The sequence below is a fragment of the Aquarana catesbeiana genome, linkage group LG11, assembly GCF_042186555.1.
Source record: "Aquarana catesbeiana isolate 2022-GZ linkage group LG11, ASM4218655v1, whole genome shotgun sequence".
Taxonomy (NCBI): Eukaryota; Metazoa; Chordata; class Amphibia; order Anura; family Ranidae; genus Aquarana; species Aquarana catesbeiana.
Window position 1 is genome coordinate 84,427,817 of NC_133334.1, and position 21,302 is coordinate 84,449,118.

Sequence of the window (21,302 nt, forward strand, 5' to 3'; positions counted from 1 at the left end):
CAGTGGCTGACACTGAGCAGTTGGTAAGGTAGATGAGTCTGGCAGCAGCCTCCATGATAGACTGAAGGGGTGATAACCTGCGTAGAGGTAGGTCTATGAGAAGGGAGTTGCAATAACCAAGGCGAGAGATAACAGGGGAGTGAATGAGTGGTTTTATTAGTTGAAAAGGGGTGTATCTTGTAGATATCACAGAGGTGAGTCTGCTGGCTTTTAACAGTGATTGGATTTGGGGCTGAAATGACAGGTCAGAGTTTAGGATTACAACTAGTACACTGCCGTGAGGGGAGGAACTGATAGTTGTATTATTGATCTTGATGGAAAGGTCATGGAGAAGGGCATGAACAGGGGGATATTCTGAAGTCAGATTTAGAAAGATTTGGTTTGAGGAAGTGGTGTGACATTCATGTTGATATGTTAGTTAATAATGTAAGAGGAGACTGAAGAAGTGAGGTAAGGAGTAGAGACATAGATTTGGATGTCAGAGATGGTACTGGAAGCAGTGGGAGGTTTTAAGTGACCCTGAGAGGATGTGTACAAAGAGAACAGAAGGGGTCCAAGAACAGAGCCTTGAGGTATCCTACATTAAAAAGTATACATATTCAAGTATTTACATACATTGGCAATGTGTCTTTTTATATCTCTTTAGTGGTTTTTAAGAATGTGCAAAAACTCTAAGGGATTATTTTACTAAGACTGGAGAGTGCAAAATCTGGTGCAGCTCACCATGCAAACCAATCAGCTTCCAGTTTTTTTTTCTTTTTATGTCTACAGGCCAGTCAGCCTAACATCAATAGTAGGTAAATCATTGGAGGGGTTGATAAGGGACTATATCCAAAAAAATTCAGAAGAAATTAGTGGTAATCAGCATGGGTTTTCTAAAGGTCGTTCTTGCTAGACTAATCTGCTAACATTCTACGAGGAAGTGAGCTGCCATCTAGACAGGGGAAGGCCTGTGGATTTAGTGTATCTGGATTTTGCAAAAGCAGTTGATACAGTTCCCCATAAATGCTTAATTTACAGGCTGAGGTCTGCAGGCGTGGACCATAAGGTTTGTTCTTGGATAAAAAACTGATTACAGGGGCATGTTCAAAGGGTGGTGATAAATAACATGTACTCAGACTGATCTGGAGTGGTAAGTGGTGTGCCCCAGGGTTCTGTCTTGGAACCCATTCTATTCAAATTATTCATAAATGATATAGAGGATGGGATAAATAGCTCAATCTCAGTTTTTCCGGACAACACAAAAATAAGCAGGGAAATATCTTCACATGAGGATATAGAAATTTTACAGAAAGACCTGAGCAAAATAATGAAGTGGGCAACTACATGGCAAATGAGTTTTAATGTGGAGAAATGTAAAGTCGTGCAACTGGGGGCTAAAAACATAAATGCAAAATACTCACTATGGGGAGAACCGCTGGGGGAATCAATGATGGAGAAAGATCTGGGGGTCCTAGTAGATGACAGACTAAACAATAGTATGCAATGTCAAGCTGTAGCTACCAAAGCAGGCAGCATTTTAGCATGGATAAAAAAAGGAATATGCTCCAGGGATAAAACAATAATCCTGTCACTTTATAAAACTCTGGTTAGGCCACTTCTGGAGTACACCGTCCAGTTCTGGTCACCAGTCCTCAGGAGGGATGTGCTGGAACTGGAGAGAGTCCAAAGAAGGGAAACAAAATTAATAAGGGGACTGGATGACCTCAATTACGAGGAACGACTACGAGCACTAAATTTATTCTCGCTTGAGAAGCGACGCTTGAGAGGGGACATGAAAGCGAGTTATAAATACCTCAATGGTGATCACAGCATAGGAAAAAACTATTGAGTCTCAGGGAGTGTAAGAAGACACGGGGGGCCACATAATGAGATTGGAAGAGAAGGGGTTTAACCTTAAACTGCGCAGGGGGTTTTTCACTGTCAGGGCAATAAGGCTGTGGAACTCTTCCACAATAGGTGGTGGCAGCGGGGAGTACAGATATTTTTTAAAGACTCCTGGATGTGCATCTTAAAAAACACAACATACAGGAATATGGAAAATATTTATAGACACTGACACATGTACACCTACACAGGTTGAACTGGATAGACTATTGTCTTTATCCCTTTCACGCCTAAGCCCATTTCTGACATTTGTTGCTTACAAGTTAAAACCCATATTTTTGCTTGAAAATTACTTAGAACCCCAAACATTATATATATATTTTTAGCAGAGATCCTAGGGAATAAAATAGTAATTGTTGCAATATTTTTTGTCACATGGTATTTGCGCAGAGGTCTTTCAAACACATTTTTTTGGGGAAAAAGACACTTTCATAAATAAAAAAAAACTAAACAGTAAAGTTAGCTATGAGCTATGAGTAAGCGCTCCGCAAGAGCATGAAACGCATTAGCCGATTGCCTGTACATTCTATCCATGGTGTCTTGTACATGATTTGATCCTGATTTTACAATAAAGAAATTTCGTTGGATTATATTCTCCTGGTGTGCGGCTGTCCGGACTTCTTTCTCCACTCTAAACAGTAAAGTTAGCCCAATTTTTTTGTATGATGTGAAAGATGATGTTATGCCGAGTAAATAGATATCTAACATGTCATGGTTTGAAATTGCGCACACACGTGGAATGGCGACAGACTACAGTACCTACAAATCTCCATAGACAACGCTTTAAAAAAATGTAATGGTTACCAGGTTAGAGTTACAGAGGAGGTCTTTTGCTAGAACTATTGCTCTCGCTCTTACGATCGTGGCGATACCTCACATGTGTGATTTAAACACTGTTTACATTTTTGGGCGCAACTTACGTATGCGTTTTCTTTGCTGCGCAAGCACATGGGGACTGGTGCGCTTTACTTTTTTTTTTTCTTATTTTATTTATTTATTTTTTTACACTGTCTTTAAAAAAAAAAAAAATCTGATCACTTTTATTGCTGTCACAAGGAATGTAAACATCCCTTTTGACAGTATTAGGCAGCACAGGTACTCTTTATGGAGGGATCGGGGGTCAAAAAGACCCCAAATCCCTCCTTTGCACTTAAAAGTATTCAGATCGCCAAAAACGGCGATTCTGAATACTGTATTTTTTTTTAAATTGGCGCCATTGGCAGCCGAGTAAACCGGAAGTGACACTGTAACGTCACTTCTGCGATTGTAGATCGGAGACCCAATCGGAGCCAAATGCAGCTTCGTTCGGTTCTCGGCCTAGCTGGCGGAAGTGCTGGCTGGGTGCTTGGGTCTCTTGGTGGGACGGGAGGCCCAGGAAGAGTGGCGGTAGGCAACAGGAGGAGGGCGTCCCCTCCCGCTGCTTTAAGATAACAGCTGAGCGGCTTTTAGCTGCATCGGTTGCTATCCCTAAAGACCCGACCACCCGCTCTAAAAAATGGTAGTGGGGTGATGCCTGCAGCTGCAGACATCATCCCGGTATAACCCCTTCATGCCAAGGCCGCATATATGCGTACGGTCGGCGCGAAGGTGTTTTTCAACCTTACCTACTATGTAACTATGTCAAAGTTTAATTGAACAAGTTAAAGTCAAAAGCTGTTTGGCTACCATACACAGCTGCACCAGATTTTGCACTCTCCAGTTTTAGTAAATCAACCCCTAAGTGTCCATAGTCTGCACTTTAAGTGTTAGGGCCTGTTTTATTGTCAGGTATAAGCTGAAGGTTAGTGGCAGTTAGGGGACAGCGCCTCCCATAAGTGCTGGAGCCATAACTAAAAACTGTGCCTTTTTTTTTCTAAATTACAGCTCACCCTGATTTACTATCCATAAAGATTATAAACATTCTGCTAAGATTTCTGTAGTCAAATATCTGTTACAGAGTATTTTTCCGTGATTGATCAGGCTGTTGCAGATGGGTACATTTGCATATGTTAATATTTGTATTGCTAAACATAAGCCTCATTTAATGGTAACATTGCAAGTAGCTGATTCACTCATCAAGCGAGATTTGGAGAATATGTGCATAATTAGGATCATAACATGTGAATATTCTTCCCTGACTGTGACTGGCAGAAGGGGGGGACAGCTTGACAATCAAACCTTCTTCTCTTTGTGAATGGTGACAGCATTAGTCTCACTTCATTCTACATCGACTGTTCAGAGTGTGTGTGAGTATGTGTGTGTGTTTTTCAAGATTAGGGAGTTATTCAATATGGACCATGGAATTTCAAGGTTACCTCCTCTTTATCCCTGTGTACAGTAAGTAAGTTAATAACTTATTCCTTACAATACTTTTTTCAGTACAAAACAAAGAAGTTGCTACTGTGAAGTGATTATCATAACTAACGATTTGCCTTCATTTACACTTATAATGGGACTAGAGAGGAGCAAATCAATTTGAGAATAATGCCCCGTACACACGATCGGAAATTACGCCAGCAAAAGTCCGATGTGAGCTATTGGTCGGAAATTCCGACCGTGTGTATGCTCCATCAGACGATTGAGAGCAGGTTCTCTATTTTACCGACGGAAAAAGTTCCTATCGGAAATTCCAATCGTCTGTAGCAATTCTGACGTGCAAAATTCCTACGCATGCTCGGAAACAATTCGATGCATGCTCGGAAGCATTGAACTTAATTTTCTCTGCTCGTCGTCGTGTTGTACGTCAGCGGGTTCTTGACGGTTGAAAGTTCAGAGAACTTTTGTGTGACGTGTGTATGCAAGGGAAACTTGAGCGGAATTCCGTCGGAAAAACCATCCAAGGTTTTTCTGACAGAAATTCTGATCGTGTGTATGCGGCATTAGTTAAATATGAGACATTCTATCTTTTCTAGTGATCTATAGATTTTTGCAATTCTTCTGAACAGGTGCGTGCAGATTTGTCTAGTCTATGGAGAATCAGGCAATTCATGAATCCTGATGGTCTAAATCTGAGTTGCAGATTGGATGGATTTGCATGCACATTTTTTCTTGTTCAAACTTTTTATTGAAGGTCTAACATACATGTCTCTAGGAAAAATGTACATAATTCCCACAGGGTAATAATTGCCACAGGGTAAACACAGCATCAAATACAGGATAAAAGTAGCAAATATAAGTGCATCAAAAGTTCCCAAAGGTGCTTGAAGCAAGGCAAAAACTCTAACTTGAGAGAGAGTGTAACACACTGTACAGTATTAGGATATAGACAATGGTAGCCAGGTGTCCTGCTTGAGCTGTAGCTCGAGGTTTCAACTAGAACAACTAGGCACCAAGAGAGTGTGTGAATGGGGGAGGGGAAATAAATAGAGAAAACGAGAGAATGAGTGAGGTGATGTCCCAGGGGTTTTCTTGGCCGCAGCACAAGATTTTGCGATAGGTAGAATGTTCATCCATGTCAGGGCTCTAGAAGAGAGTTGTCAAAGTCTGGGGACAGGAAATTGTTGACCCAGGGGTACCAGATTATAGTGTAACTCTTGACTCTATCTTAATGGATTGCTTCAATTTTGGCATGGATCATTGCTCGGGTAATATCAATGTTTTTTGGTGAGTATACAAAGGTTAGGCATTTTTTAATATTGTGCTATTGTATGTTTAGCAGCAGCAGTGACTTGAAAGAGAAGTCGGAATTGGGATCTGGTCAGTTCCAGCGGGTTACTATCCGAGGCAGTCAGAGGGTCTGGTTGCATATCTGTATTGAGCAGTTTGGTATGGACTGAAAATACTTTGGTCCAGAAGGGCTGCACCACGGGGAAGGTCCTCCAGATGTGCAGATATGAATCAGACTCCCTGCAGCCTTTGAAACAAGCTGGTGGGTAACCAGGAACATACTTTGCTATCCTGTGTGGCACTATGTACCACCTGGACTATACCTTATAGACCGTTTCTATTGTTGAAATATTTTGGTACAACTTATGAGTTGCTAGCCAAGTATCCGTCCAGTCTTCAAGCGTAAGGTCCGAAGATAGGTCTGTTATCCAGCTGTCAACATAGGTGGGGGTAGAGGGCTTTGGGTTGGACAACAGGGCTACATTAAGTTTGGGGATTACTCCCAAAGTCCTATGTATTTACTGACATGTATGTGTACAAGCACATATGTAATGATTCACAGATCAATGCAGTCTATGTAAAAAGGAAATCAGACCCTATTCATATTCCACCACTTGCAGAGAGGTTTATTTGAATTACCAAAAATAGAGATAGTATTACATTTATATAGTAGTAGCACTGCAGATTAATATTATTCACCATATGTGAAGGTGTCACTGGTAGTTTAATTGTAAGGTGAAATATGACAGCCTGCTAAGTAATATTAAACCAGAATAAAATTACCAGGAACACTGTCTCTTACCTCCAGGCAATTTAATATACTCATAAAAAATTATTATGATTAGAATAATGAGTCTTGCAGCAGGATTCATAAGAGACCAAAGGATAAAACCCAGTAATCAAGCTGCGAAGGGTGATGACATTAAGCCACTGAACATCAGAATAGGGCAGATTTCACAGTTGTTCAGGTGGCGAAGATCATGGAGATTAAAAGTAATATGGGATTATCTACATGTGCAACACTGTAAAGTGGGGGATTTGATACTGAGGGTTAGCATATTTATGGTATTATTCAGCTAGTGGTCAACTGAGAAAACATAGAGGAGAGATAGTTAGGAGCACAATATTGTGCCTTGTATAAACCTAGAGCAAAAAATGAATAGTTAACAGTCCACCCAGTAAACTTTTAGCTTTTAATGCATAGCAGTGGCAGCTGCTATTAGAGCCTCTGGCTCTAATCACGTGCTTAAAAAAAACACCCCCCCCCCATTGGAATCCATGGTCCAGCATCCTGCATGTAAATCAGGGTGCCTGAAGCATGGATGGGGGGGTGGTGCCCGTGTGCACCTAATGGACAGGGCTCCACTGATACATAGAATATATTATTAGTAATTTCTCTTGTAGGTGTTGGTAACAGTATCTGGACAACATAGACCCTCTGTCCCTCTCTCCTCCTCATTTGTCCCTCATTTTGGTGTGATCTATATAGTTGTATATAAAACGCACTATTTATCTTTCAAAATACAAATTCTAAAAAATTATGTAAAACAAGCCATCACTGACCTCTCAGCTGCATGTAGGCCCAAGCACTGTCACATGACTGGAGGAGTTACATCACTGCTCCCCGGGGTCATCAACACAAGTGATCTCAGGACCAGCTGGAGAGAGACAAAGGGGCTGCAAGGGAGCACAATTAAGGTGGGTATAGGGGTTCAGGGGATGCCCTTTCCCTTTTGTCACCTTGGGGAGAAGAACTGTGATTTCAATGCTTCTGTTGAGAAATGTAAAGATTAATTTATCTACAATGCCTATAGCTACAGGGATGAGGGCTTGTTTTAAAGTTTTTTTACTGCTTGTTCAGAATATGTAAATAGGTTTCATAGCCAACTCTGAGAGGCTACAATAAACATTTTTAATAGCAGCTGAAAGCCACAGACATCCCCACATAGAACTAAATGAAATGAGAAGGATGATAGCAATCTAAACCCTTTGTGCTCCAAACACAATACACTGGGCAGGATAAAAGATCAAAACTGACATGGAGCTTTGGACCTGGCCCTCAGTATGACACATTGGTAAAAGATAGTGACTGCCCTAAGTGCAGACAAGCAACAGGTATTTTTGGAGCTACAGGCTCAGATGTACTTCCCAGCAGCACTTTTTTTCAGACACGGCACCCTTTAGCCGCTTAAGGACCAGCCATCACAGTTGTACTGCGGCAAGTTGGCTCCCCTGCAGGAATTGCCGTCATTGTACGTCACCCGCTTTAAATAGAAGAGGAGGCGCCCGCATTGTCCGCCGGCCACCCGTTATCGCTCCACAGAGAGACAGAATGGGGATCTGTCAATGTAAACAGACAGATCTCCATTCTGTCAGGGGAGTAGAGAGTGATCTTCTGGTCCTAGTGATTAGGAACAGCGGTCTCTCTGTACACCCAGGCAGCCCATCCCCCATACAGTTAGAAACACCTTCCAGGGAATACACTTAACCCCTTGATCGCTCCCTAGTGTTAACCCCTTCCCTGCCAGTGACATATATACAGTAATCAGTGGCTATTTTTAGCTCTGATCACTGTATAAATGTCAATGGTCCCAAAAAAGTGTCAAAAGTGTCCGATCTTTCCGCCACAATGTCACAGTCCCACTAAAAATCGCTGATCGCCACCATTACTGGTAAAAAAAAAAAATAATAAAAATGCCATAAATATATCCCCTATTTTGTAGACGCTATAACTTTTGCGCAAACCAACCAATATACACTTATTGCGATTTTATTTTACCAGAAAAATGTAGAAGAATACATATTGGCCTAAACTGATGAAAAAATGTGTTTTTTGAAATTTTATTTTGGATATGTATTATAGCAAAAAGTAAAAACTATTATTTTTTTTTTTTTAAATTGTTGCTCTTTTTTTGTTTATAGAGCAAACAATAAAAACTGCAGAGGTGATCAAATACCACCAAAAGAAAGCTCTATTTGTGGGAAAAAAAGGATGTCAGTTTTGTTTGGGTACAGAGTCGCACGACCACGCAATTGTCAGTTAAACTGGCACAGTGCTGTATCGCAAAAAATGGCCTGGTCATTAAGTGGGCAAAACATTCCGGTCCTTAAGTGGTTAAAGTAAGCAAATTATCAGCTTACCCCAGTCTAAAATGTAAAAAACTTAAATTTTACCATCAATGGGAAACCACACACAACCGCCTTGAAGAAATTAATTTCCCTTTAGAGTCCCACCTTCATATCACAGGCCCCCCTTCATCACATCAGTATCCCTCCTTCATATTAGAGTTTCCCCCATAAGATCAGAGGACCCCATCACTTTAGTGCCCCCCCCCCCATTACATCACATCCCATCACATTAGGTTTCCTCCATCAAAGTCCCCCCTTCACGCCAGAGATTCCCCATCACATAAGGGTCCCCCAATCAGATCAAAAGCCCCCCTTCCCATCAGGGTCCCCCCATCAAATAAAAAGCCCCCCAATCCCATCAGAGTTCCCCATCACATTAAAGTCTCCCCATTAGATAAAAGCCCCCCTTCGCATTAGAGTTCCCCCCTGTCACATTGGGACTTTTCTTCATAAAGCCCTCTTATCACATCAGAGTCTCCCCATCACAGAATCCCCTCATCACATTAGAAGCCCCACTCTTCCCATGAGAGTTCACCCTCTACATAAGAGGCTTCCCCTTTTACGTGAGAGCCCCCATCACATCAGAGTCTCCCTTATGATAGAGTCCCCCAAAACAGATTGCCTGATCAGAGTCTTCCATCGCAGAGTCCCCCATTATAGAGTCCCATCACACTGTCTCCTCTTGCCATCAAAGCCCTTTCTTACGGCTTCAGCAGCATGGCAGAGGTGGGAGGCAAAGCAGGTCTGGATGGAAGTGCACTTAAGTCCTCTCTTAAATGGTAAAGGACATCCCTGCTTGCCGTGTGCCCTCGGTGAGCATCATGCATTATCATAGTGTGGATGGGCTATAGCTACAAATGATGCTGTGCATCCTAGCTTCGTTGGTTGTTGTGGTGCTGGCAGCTGGCCCGCCCCCAACATGGCAACGCATAGGGCTGATCCAGGGCACACTGCATCCCATGCCCGCAGCTCCTCAGTTTACAAACACACTGCCCCTTAGACAGAACCACCACAGACACTACAAGAAGGGTATGATTAAAAGAGAAATCCAGGCATAGAACTTTTTGTTATTTCTGCTTGGTAAAAAAAGTTACCCCTGCTGAGGTGTATGCTGAACTATACAGTTCCTGCTGTACTTTTGTCCCATTATGGATATGAGATCTACAGCCTTCATACACTGAAGTGCTAATGTTGTTTTACAAACCCTCCCTGCCCTTGGCCATTCACAGAATGCTTTGTATTTTATGAACGGTTGATAGGAACCCCAGTCTTAAAAGCAGCTCATCCAAATCAGTTTGCAGGGGGTTAGGCATGGGCAAAATGTAATTCTGTAGAATTTATTTAAATCTTCTTACATATCCTCATACCACCAGATACTACTACTAACAAGTTAATTGGGCTGAATTATTAAAGGAGTTGACAATCTTAACATAATAAATTGTGTGAATATTCACTTCAATTGTACAGTCATGTACAGATAAGAACATTGCTTTTAAGATGATTAGATAGTTAAAGTAAATATTCACACAATTTACTGTATAAAGATTGTTTGCTCCTTTAGTAAATTGGCCTCGGTATGTTCACTCCGTCACCTACAATAGCACAAAATATTCAGCGGAAGAGTTTACACAAATTAACTGATTTTAATACGTTGTCTATAATATTTTCTAAACAATTCTAGTTGCATATTCAATTTATATGAAATGTCTCTCTTGGGGTTCAAGTCAATGACAGATGTCCTTTAAACTCCTTGTTAGGCACCAATGCTCTAAAAAGTTAACAAGGGTATTTTTTTTTCTTTTACATTAGGCCAGCTGTTGTCAGGCAAATAGGATTGAAAAGGTCCAATACTTATTTTTCTAAATTCTGCCTCCAAAGTAGATACAACACAGTCAATATTCATACTGCATATATTACACAATTTTGTGTTTTGATTGAAGTTCTTCTTTAATCAAGAGCATTAATATGGGAATTGGCATTCCAGATCCTGTAAAGTATTTAAAATGAGAAAAAATAAGCTACGTCAATCATTCAGAACAGATAAAATTAGGATTATCGTTCCCTACCAGAAAATCATAGCTGAAGTCAGAAAATAACAAACTCACTATGTACATCATGAACAAGTATGGATTCGTAATGCATCTGTAATGTAAAGAGTTTATGATATTCATAATTCAATCAAATCCCATTGCAGATTATGCAGTTAGTTGATCACTGGAAAAAAAAATTTGGTGTGTATGCTGAGGGCATTATTCAGAACTTCATAAAAGTGTATGCGCCGTGGGCCTGCTTTTATTTTTGTATATACTTAGGATCCCCTTTTGGATACTATGAGGCTAGCTATTGACATGGATGGGTGACTTCAAGGAAAACTTTAGGATTATAAAGTACCTATGAATAACAATAGTGTTAGGTGCAGTAACATAAAGGACCAATGGTAGAACAATGAGGCATGCTGAGGCGTGGCTGCCTCAGATCATGTAGTACTCTTCAAAAGTCAGGCCATAGAGAGTGCGAATTTCTTTCCTGCAAACACAGGAAAACTGCAAAACATTTTGTTAAAATCCTTGCAATGTACATAGCTCACCTAGAGGAGAATGTTTTTTTCTCAACAAATGTGGAGTTACTCTTTAACCCTATCTATATTCCTCTGACCTTAAGACTTAATCCATGTCTTAAAGTGGTTGTAAAGGCTCAGTTTTTTAATTAAAAATAACAAACGTGTTATATTTACCTACTCAATACCTACTCAATAGTTGTGGATAGAGTGGCCCAGAACGTGCTCTTCTGGGGTCTCTTGCCAGTGTTGTCTGCTCCTCCTATTCTGTGTTTGCCCCCATAGCAAGTACTTGCTATGGGGGCAGACGTGCAAGCTTGCCCCTGAGCCTTACTGTGTGTGCCCATAGACACATATGGTGTGGCTTACCCCAGCCCCCAGTCCCTCCTCAAAGGATTTGATTGACATCAGCAGAGCCAATGCTCTCTGTGAGGTGACAGAGAGCAGCGATGCATCAAAAGAGGAGTCAGGTAAGTATTTAGGAGGGGTCTGGGGGGGAGCTGATACTGGAGGTTTTTTTTATCTTAAAGCGGAGTTCCACCCAAGTTTTTAACAATATCTGTATGAATTCTCTTCCTTGCCTAGATGCTGACATGCCATTTAAAAAAATTTAAATCGCCGTAATTACCTTTTATTTTTCTATTCTTCTTTGCACTTCCTGATTCTCCTCCCGTGGAAGTAGGCGTGTTTCTAGCCTCTCCCAGACTCCTGGGAGCTAGTCTCAGGCTTCCCAGGATGCCACTGAGCATGTGCGGGAACGAGCGGTGAATGCTGGGAGCACAGCATTCACCACATCCAGGAAATAAATGCTTGTGGGCTTCAAATGCCCACAATGAAGATGGAAACCGCCTGCAGTGAATAATATAAGTTATTCTTTCCGACGAAATCTGACACAGGCGGACATATTACACACAATATGTGAGTATGTAATGCTGAGAAGAAAAGTTTGTGAATGAACTCAAAAAAAAAAAAAAGCATAGATAGGTGGACCCCCGCTTTAATGCATAGAATGCCTTTAGAACCACTTTAAACTTACTCTACTAACCCTTGATCAGAAAACCTTACTGTCCCTAGTTAAGTTAAAAACTGAAACTATGGAGATAATATCTTATTAGGGTGATACTTTGGCACTGGCTCATGCCAGTCTTGAGTATGAACAGCAATATAGAGTATGTGTCCCAAGAAAAGGTTAAAAAAAGACTAAAGAATGGGCAAAAGAGCACCTTTGGCCCCCGTACTTACTTAAAGCTGATGAATATCCACTTTTGTGAAATCTCTATAAAAAGAGGGCTAGATATGAAATTCAGTTAGAAAAAGGTCCAGCCCTAGATGGTAGAAGCACGGGAGAATCCGCCAGAAGATTGTTCCTTTTGTGTCTCTGCAAAGCAATAAAGAAAACAGACTCCCAAGAGACATGAATATGTGGGTCCATAACTCGACTGAAATTTTGAGCTGTTAATGATCAAATATTTTGCGTATCATCCTATCCCCTAGAGTGTCCATCTCCACTACCTGCTTACATACCACTGTTGACGTCTGCATGAAGGCACAATTCCCTTATCTGCGTTTATGCAGGATATGGCTCAACAATTGCAAACAAACACAAACTGAGTATTTTGGAATTTACCGATTGACAGGCCTAGCACACGATAGTGAAAGATATAAACCATTTAGTTACAAAGTCAAAGGACAGCTGTAAGGTATAGCAGATGTCCATGGTGCTGATTTTAGTTTTTCTACATAGTACAGTTTGACACATTGGCAGATACATACAAACGATAGTGTAAACTCACACAAGCCTACTGTCCACAGAAATGAGGAATACAGACACTGATATGTATCCATAAACACAATTTGGACTCCTACCTTGTTCTTTAATTGGCATGCCCATTATTTACAGTTGATTCATCTCTCCTCTTTGATAACACAGTCATTCCTCTGCTTTGCGTTGTCCTAAGGGCAGACACACAGTATCACAATATATAATTACAGCCATTCAAAGAGCTAGGAGATTGATAGAAGCAAGAAGGCAAGAGATACTTTGTATCCTTCTGCTCTGCTAATGATATAATAGTATGTCTCACTTTGCATATTTTCATCACCTGTAATATCTGTGTGAGTTTGTAACAAAGCCAAGAATCTGAAGAGCCGAATGCATGCCTTATTACTGCAGAATAACTGATGCTGGATCATAATTCCCATTAAACCAAGAAAGGCCCAGAGTGAAATAACAGCAATAACACAATTAGCAGGTCCGCCTACCTCATTTACAAATGACACTTAGAAGAATGGCAAAACTATTACTGGAACTACCTCAGAATCATTATGAAGCATATTGTATTCACTTGAATTGAGAGTAAACCTGCTTCTAAATTGTTCATTTTCATTTCTAGGTGGCATAGGGTAGGGTTTGATCTTCTGTGCTGTCTATATTTTAAGACTAGGGCCCAGTTTACACTGGTGCGACATACGTTCCAACTTTGGGAGCACATGCCGCATGACGTGTACAAATCAATGGTTGGGTCCGACTTTAGAAAAGGTTCCTGCACTACTTTGGTCAGACTTTGGTCCATTTTAAGCCTATTCAATATCATTGATGTTGGATCAAAGTAGGATTACAGCAGCAGGAAAAGGAATTTATGTCACTCTGGGATTGTTTCGATTGGTCAAAGAACAAGTCACGCTATTTCAAAGTCGGAGCAAAATCATGTCCTGTTCATTCAAGTTGGATGGAAGTAAGACCGAAGTAGCACTGATATAGGACTGATGTCGCAGGGCAAAGTAGGATGACAGTCGTGTCATACCAATGTGAACCTTAGGCGGAAATATTCTGGAACAGTTTTTTATGGCATGGCGTGTTGGTCTTCTCACAGATATTCCTGGGAATGGAAAGGAGAGTGTGTAAATAATTACGTTTACATTAATAAGAGTTATTGTAAGATATGGGTTAGGGTTAGTGTGAGTGTTGGGGACACAGGAAGGGTTAGTGAGAGTGTGGAGGTAACAATAATAATCATGTGAGTACTGGGGTTATGGAAAGGGTTACTGTGAGTACTTGGGGGTTGGTGTGAGTATTGGGGCTACAGTTAGGGTTGTGTTATAATAATGGTTAGTGTAACTACTGGGGTTACTGTCGGGGTTACTGTGAGTACCGGGGTTACAGTAAGGGTTAATGTGAGTGTGGAGGGCCAATGTGAGTATTGGGATTACTGCATTCACACCTGGGTGTTTTGAATTGCGGGTAGAATCACCACGATTCTGCCCACTATTTCAAAACGCTCTGGTAAAATGACAATTTGAAAAATGCAAATTTCAGATGCCATTAGTTTTAATGGCACCTAAAAACACGGTGCATTTCTACTATAATTGTCGCATGATAAATCATGCTGCAGTCGCAGCAAACTGCATCACTTGAAGTTTGCGCCCAAAAAATTTCAGGAGCTACTTTTGGGCGATAAGCTTCAGGGGATTGCAGCACGATTATCACACTACATTCGTGGCAGAACCGCACTGCGTTTTTAGGTGCCATTAAAATTAATGCCATCTGAAATTTGCATGTGCGATTTGTCATTTTATTAGAACGTTTTGAAATCGCAGGCAGAATCGCTGTGATTCTGCCCCCAATTCCCACAATCCAAAATGCCCAGGTGTGATTGTAGCCTAGGGGGTAGTGTGAATATTGAGGTTAAATTAAGAGTTAGTGTGAGTACTGGGGTTACAGTCAGGGTTACTGTGAGTATTAAGGTTATGATGAAGGTTAATGTGAGGTTACAGTGAGGGTTAATGTGATTGTTGGGGATAAGGCGAGGGTTGAACATAGATGAAGGGTTAATGTTATGGTGAGGGTTAGTGTTAGGGTTAAGGCTGCAGTTACAGGGAGCAGCAATATAAGAGTCAGTGTGAGTGTTGAGGTTCCAGGGAAGGTTAGTGTTATAGTTGGAGTTGTAATTACAGACAGGGTTTTGGTGAGGGCTACGGTGGTAGGAACAGGGAGGGGTAATATAGGGGTTAGTGTGAGTGTTACAGCAAGTTATTTTTGGGGTTTCTTTTATAGTGAGACATAGGGGGTTATTTACAAAAGGTAAATCCACTTTGCACTGAAAGTGCAGTCGCTCTAAATCTAAGGGTTAAGATCTGAAATGAGTAGAAGCTCTGCTGATTTTATCACCCAATCATGTGCAAGCTAAAATGCTGTTTTTTATTTTCTTTGCATATCCCCCTCGGATCTACAGTGACTTTACTTCCAAGTGCACTTGCAGTGCAAAGTGGATTTGCCTTTAGTAAATAACCCCCATAGTGTGAGAATTAGTGTCACAGTTACATCAAGGTTTAGGGTTGCAAGCAGGGTTATTGTGAGTGTTCAAGTTACAGGGAGGGTGAACTTGCCCAAAGATGGATCGAAGTTCAGCAGAGACAGCTAAGTTTCCACCAGTCCATGGCCGTTCCTGCTCAAGAGAAGCCAATCTAACAACTGACTTTTGTTGAACGGGATGTTGGAAAAATTTTATTCGATCTGCGGGTTGCAGCCAATCGGCTGCCGCGTTGATCAGTGTATCCTTACAGTAGAGGAGTTTATGCTATCAAATTACAGTAGTAAAGCGGAGAGATTTCCTCCATACACCTTGTGTCAATGGGAGAATCCATAGGTTCAGCCCTCTGGCTGATTGAATAAAAACAACCCAGCATTAGTCTTAAGGTTACATTTATAGTGAGGTTTAGTGCGTTACAGTTACTGGGAAAGCCCCGGAACCCCGTTAAAGTCCATGGGACACTAACATGAAAAATCAAAAGTGCTAATCTTAAAGGTTTATATGCAAGTTATTGTCATAAAAAGTGTTTGGGGACCCGGTTCCTGCCCCAGGGGACATGTATCAATGCAAAAAGAAGTTTTAAAAACGTCCGTTTTTTCAGGATGGTGAGTAATGTTATGTTCACATTACAGTACGTTTGACTTTACCCATAGGTGTGCACAACCTATTGCATAATTGCCGGTTCGCACAGGGGCGACTTGTCAGGCGACCTAGCCGCCTGACAAGTCGCCTCCCGTTCTGTACTACGGACGACTTCAGGCGACTTGCATTGACTTCTATACAGAAGTCGTTTTGCAAGTCGTCGCCGAAGTCATGTGCAGGTCGCCTCGGTGAGGCGACCTGCAAGTCGTGCCGCCCCTGTGTGAACCGGCACTTAGGGTGTGCACCCCAAAGCTTAAACACAGAACAACAGAAGCAGTGGCTAGGGCTGTACGAGCAACACAATTCTTCGCAGCATGGCAGAAATTACAGAGTGCAAAGTACATGTGAATGAGTCCTTCATTTTTTTAAATTAGTTTTTCAGGGTTCTAAAAAGACCCCCAATGTCTTACATTCAAGACTGAGAAAGGGACTGAGGACAGGATGGAGGAGGAGATGCTAGTACTGATCCCCCCCCGGAGGGAGGGAGAGGAGGAGAAGCCGGCAGCGCTGCAGGGGAAGGAACAAGTAGATCAGTATCTGCAAAAAGGCAGTACAGACGGTCCTCCTGCTCGGCAGGTGTCCAGGCCCCCCTTTTGAACTAATAGTACATGGGCCCAGTACAGGAGGGCAGGCTGTACAGTCCTATCGTCCACCCTGGGGCACAGGTTGATTAGGGTGTGCCCAGGCACACCCCCTGTGCATGCCTATGACTTTTCCATTAGCATTGCTAAAATGTTATGTGCTGGATATGGACAGAATTTGAAATAGTTGTGTGATATTCAGTATTAGTAAATATGGAATTTACAATTGTGAGGATTTTAGCAAACATCAGTGCAGGCATGTACTTGTTACTACTCTGTGGGTGCTCAAACCTGATTTCCAATCCATTTCCATGCTAAGTGGGAGAGTCTGTATGCCAGGTGCATGCCGTCAATTAAGGGCGCACGGGCCCTGCCCCCCTTATCCTTTACCACCTCCCCCTATCCATGCATCTGGCCCCTTTCAGGACGGCAGACACATGGATTCCAATGCGGAGTGGGTGTTTTTTTGAAGCACTGATTAGAGCCAGGTGTGTTACAACAGCGAATGAATATTGTATATATGTAACACTGATCCTCCTTCCGGCCAATCAGGAAGTGGGTTTTGACTAGGGATGGGCGAACGGTTCGGCCCGAGCATAAGTTTGGTTGTTCGGACGTTCTGCGAACAACGAACATTATGTGGTGTTCGCAACAAATTCGAAAGCCCCGGAACCCCGTTAAAGTCCATGGGACACTAACATGAAAAACCAAAAGTGCTAATCTTAAAGATTTATATGCAAATTATTGTCATAAAAAGTGTTTGGGGACCTGGTTCCTGCCCCAGGGGACATGTATCAATGCAAAAAGAAGTTTTAAAATGTCAGTTTTTTCAGGAGCAGTGATTTTATTAATGCTTAAAGTGAAAAAATAATAATGAAATATTCCTTTAAATATCGTGCCTAGGGGGTGTCTATAGTATGCCTGTAAAGTGGCGCAGTTTTCCCGTGTTTAGAACAATACCACAGCAAAATGACATTTCTAAAGGAAAAAAAGTAATTTAAAACTGCAGCTGTAATGAATTGTCAGATCCCTTTAATATGGATAAAACTCATTGAAAAAAAACGGCATGGGTCCCCCCCCCCCCAGTCCAGAACCCTGAACCAAAATTTTTTAAAAAATTGTGTGGGGTCCCTCCCAAAATCCATACCATCTCATGCCGCCCAACGAATCAAAAAAAGAAATGCAACAGCTCTGCCTCCATGGGAGGCTTCCGCACACTGCACACTTCTTCTTGATGACAGCTGTTATATAGCTGAGGGCGGGGCCACCCGGTGACGTAAACGGATGACCCCCACCCCCCCTGACGCCACGTGACGTCAGAGGAAGGCAGGGTCACCCTGCAAAAGGTCTGCAGTTCGTCTCAAGTGTGAATATGAAAAAGTAAGAAGGTAAAAAGTTTAAAGAAATAGAAAAAGTACTTTTTTTTTCCTTCGTGGATGTGGAATTTTTCTTTACAGGAAACCTTTACCAAGAAAACTATTGAGGCCGCCTTTTGCTGACCACCTTATCTAAAAATACCAGTTGATTGGCTGTCATGCTGATCCATTGGCTTCAGTTCTTTACTGACCTGGAACAAATATTCCCATTATAGAATTTCACTGATTGCATTCATGCAGCTAGCATTTCCAGAAGGTCATCAGCAATTGCAGCCTATACACAGATAGCAAGCAATTGTGCTGCAGGTTTGAAAATGACTTGCTAAGAATTGCTAGACTTGCCAGACTTCACAAGTTTGCAGCAAGTCTGCATTGCATGACTCCAGATTAACTTTCTTTGCAAACATTCTGCAAGTCTGCTGCAAGTTCTGGTTCAGTTATGTTGTGTAATAGTCATCCCACCACAGGGGTCACTGTGGCTGAATTTTCATGCTGTAGACTTGCAGAGTTCTTGCTGTAGACTCACCACTGCAACTTTTCTTGCTAGAGACTTACCACACAAATTTGCGAAAAGTGTCAACCAGAACTTGTGCTTCAAGTGCTCTGCAAGTGTACAACTTGCCAGTGAAAATGTGCAGCAAGTTAACAGACTTATGCTGCGTACAGACGATCGGACATTCCGACAACAAAACCGTGGATTTTTTTCCTTCGGATGTTGGCTCAAACTTGTCTTGCACACACACGGTCACACAAATGTTGTCGGAAATTCCGAACGTCAAGAACGCGGTGATGTACAACACATACGACGGGACTAGAAAAAGGAAGTTCAATAGCCAGTGCAGCTCTTCTGCTTGATTCCGAGCATGCGTGGAATTTTGTGCGTCGGAATTGTGTACACACGATCGAAATTTCCGACAACGGATTTTGTTGTCGAAAAATTTCAGATCCAGCTCTCAAATTTTTGTTGTTGGAAATTCCGACAGAAAATGTCCGATGGAGCCTACACACAGTCGGAATTTCCGACAACAAGCTCTCATCAACATTTGTTGTCGGAAATTCCGATCGTCTGTACTCGGCATTACGATTCAACAATGCCACAAATTTGTGGCAAGTTATTCTTGCTATCTGGGTACATGGCTCAAGACCACAAAACTCAGAGTATGAGTTTCCTTCAAAGAAGTAAGGCAGCTGGGAGGGCAGTAAAAACAATGCTAACATTAATGCCCAACGGGGTTGTACACGTGTCGGGGCTGTGATGCCGCTTTGTGGCTGCTGCATTTTTAACTCAGGCACCACCTGTCAAACTCACATGGCAGTAAAAGAATGAAAAATTCTATTGAACAGTAGAAATTCTGACTTAACAGAGAGATGGGAAGTATGTTCGTTTATTATATAATCCTCACAGGTGCACATAAGAAAGATATATTATTAGATAAAGAAAAAAATGGCAGTCTGTGACCCCCTTGAACTGTCGTTGCGCTAGGTTTGCTGCTATAAGGCCTGTCCACAGATCCTGGAAGAGTGTCAGGCCTCCTTGTTGGCTGTGTTCTCCTCTTGTACTGCCAGCAGAATGTAACATAAAATACATTATTTTTCCAGGGTCTTCTCCTTCTTGTATAAATGACCAGAAAATCATTTGTGTGTTTCAAGCTGTACCTTTGTGATTGTGAATATCAATGTGTTGTTTGCCTGTTAAAGTACTGGAACCAAACATAACATCTCATTTCTTCCATCGATAACAATCCATAAATATTGAAGAAGATGGTATAGTCGTGTAATTTCAGCTCATTTGTACATTACAGGGGAGCCGTGGAGAATTGCTGCTGTCCCTTTGCTACAATCCCTCAGGGAATTCTATCATCGTCAACATCATCAAGGCGCGGAATCTAAAAGCCATGGACATCGGGGGAACATCAGGTTTGTACGAGAGGAGAGCAAAAGTCTTGATTATTTATTTGTATGTGCCATGGGAAATGTCAAATAGTTATGTTTTCTAAAATAGCATCATGCTATCACTTTACTGTTACCAAAGCTATACTAGCTAAAGGCACTGTTGAAAAGCATCCAGCATATATGAAGTCTTTTCTCTCCAAAAGATTTTTAAAAGAAAACCTATTCTGAGAGAAATATCATGGTTCTCTTCTAAACACAACATTATTACAGGCATATATTACAGCGCTGACAATTTATGAAGTGCTTTATATATTGCAAGTCCCTGCTATCAAGGAGCACACACATACTTGGGCCAATGAAAGTGGTTTTAAAGCAAGGGTATTGAATTAAAACTCATAGAGGTCCGGTCAGTAAATATTTCTTCCAGTAGGGGTCCGGATCTCACATTTGTGCTATTATTCAGCCCCCTTCACATCACAGTCCCCTCATTTACATCACAGCACAATCTTTGACATCACAGCCCCTTTACAATACAGTTCCTCTTTACATTGCTTCCACCTTTACATCACAGCCTCCCTTTAAAATATAGCCCCCTATCTTTGTATCATAGCTCCCCCCTCTTTTTTTTATCAGTCTCCCCCCTTTATATCACAGTCCCCTCCTTTGCATCGCAGTCCCCCATCTTTACATCACAGTTCCACCCTGTTTACATTGTAGTTCCCCATCTTTACTTAGCAGGCCCCCCTTTTACATTGCAGTCCCCCATTTACATCGCAGACGACCCTTTACATTACAGGCCCTTCACATAAAAGTCCCCCCCCTTTTACAATACAGTGTCCACTGTACATTAAAGCACCCCTTTTACATCACAGGCTCCCTTCAAATCAAAGTCTCCTCTTTATATAGCAGCCCCCCCCCCTTCCATTGCAGCCCGCTTCACATAAAAGTCCCCCGCTTTACAGTACAGCTCCCATTTTATATTATAATAGAACCCTTTACATTGCAGCACCTCCATTACATCTCAGTCCCCCTTCCCATGACATTCCACTCTTTACATAATCTACCTTAACAATACAGCCCCTTAACCTTTACAATAGTATGATCTTCAGTCTTCCTCCCCTTTCAGTCCTACCTTTCATAGCAGAGGGCAGGGGGAGCGATTGGTCTGGATAAAAAGGTGGGAGCTTCCCAACTTTTCCTGTTAACAAGGGGGTGATTGGTTGCTAGAACCGCCCCGTGTAATAGCAACCAATGGGTAGGTTGTTAACTTGAAAAGCAGGGCAGCTCTCAATCTCCATTCAGACTTATCGCTCCTCCCGCACTCTGCTATGCTGTGCAGATG

The 21,302-nt window shown here is 41.8% G+C and overlaps 1 protein-coding gene across 5 annotated transcripts in view; it reads left to right on the top strand.

Moving 5' to 3' along the window:
- SYT7 (synaptotagmin 7) overlaps positions 1 to 21,302 on the top strand; it is a 571,182-nt gene that overhangs the window by 529,233 nt on the left and 20,647 nt on the right. For all 5 annotated transcript variants that reach the window (XM_073604668.1, XM_073604667.1, XM_073604669.1 and 2 more), the window contains one exon: positions 19,870 to 19,984. In XM_073604668.1, the coding sequence (XP_073460769.1) occupies positions 19,870 to 19,984 (115 nt within the window). The remainder of the gene's footprint in view (positions 1 to 19,869; positions 19,985 to 21,302) is intronic.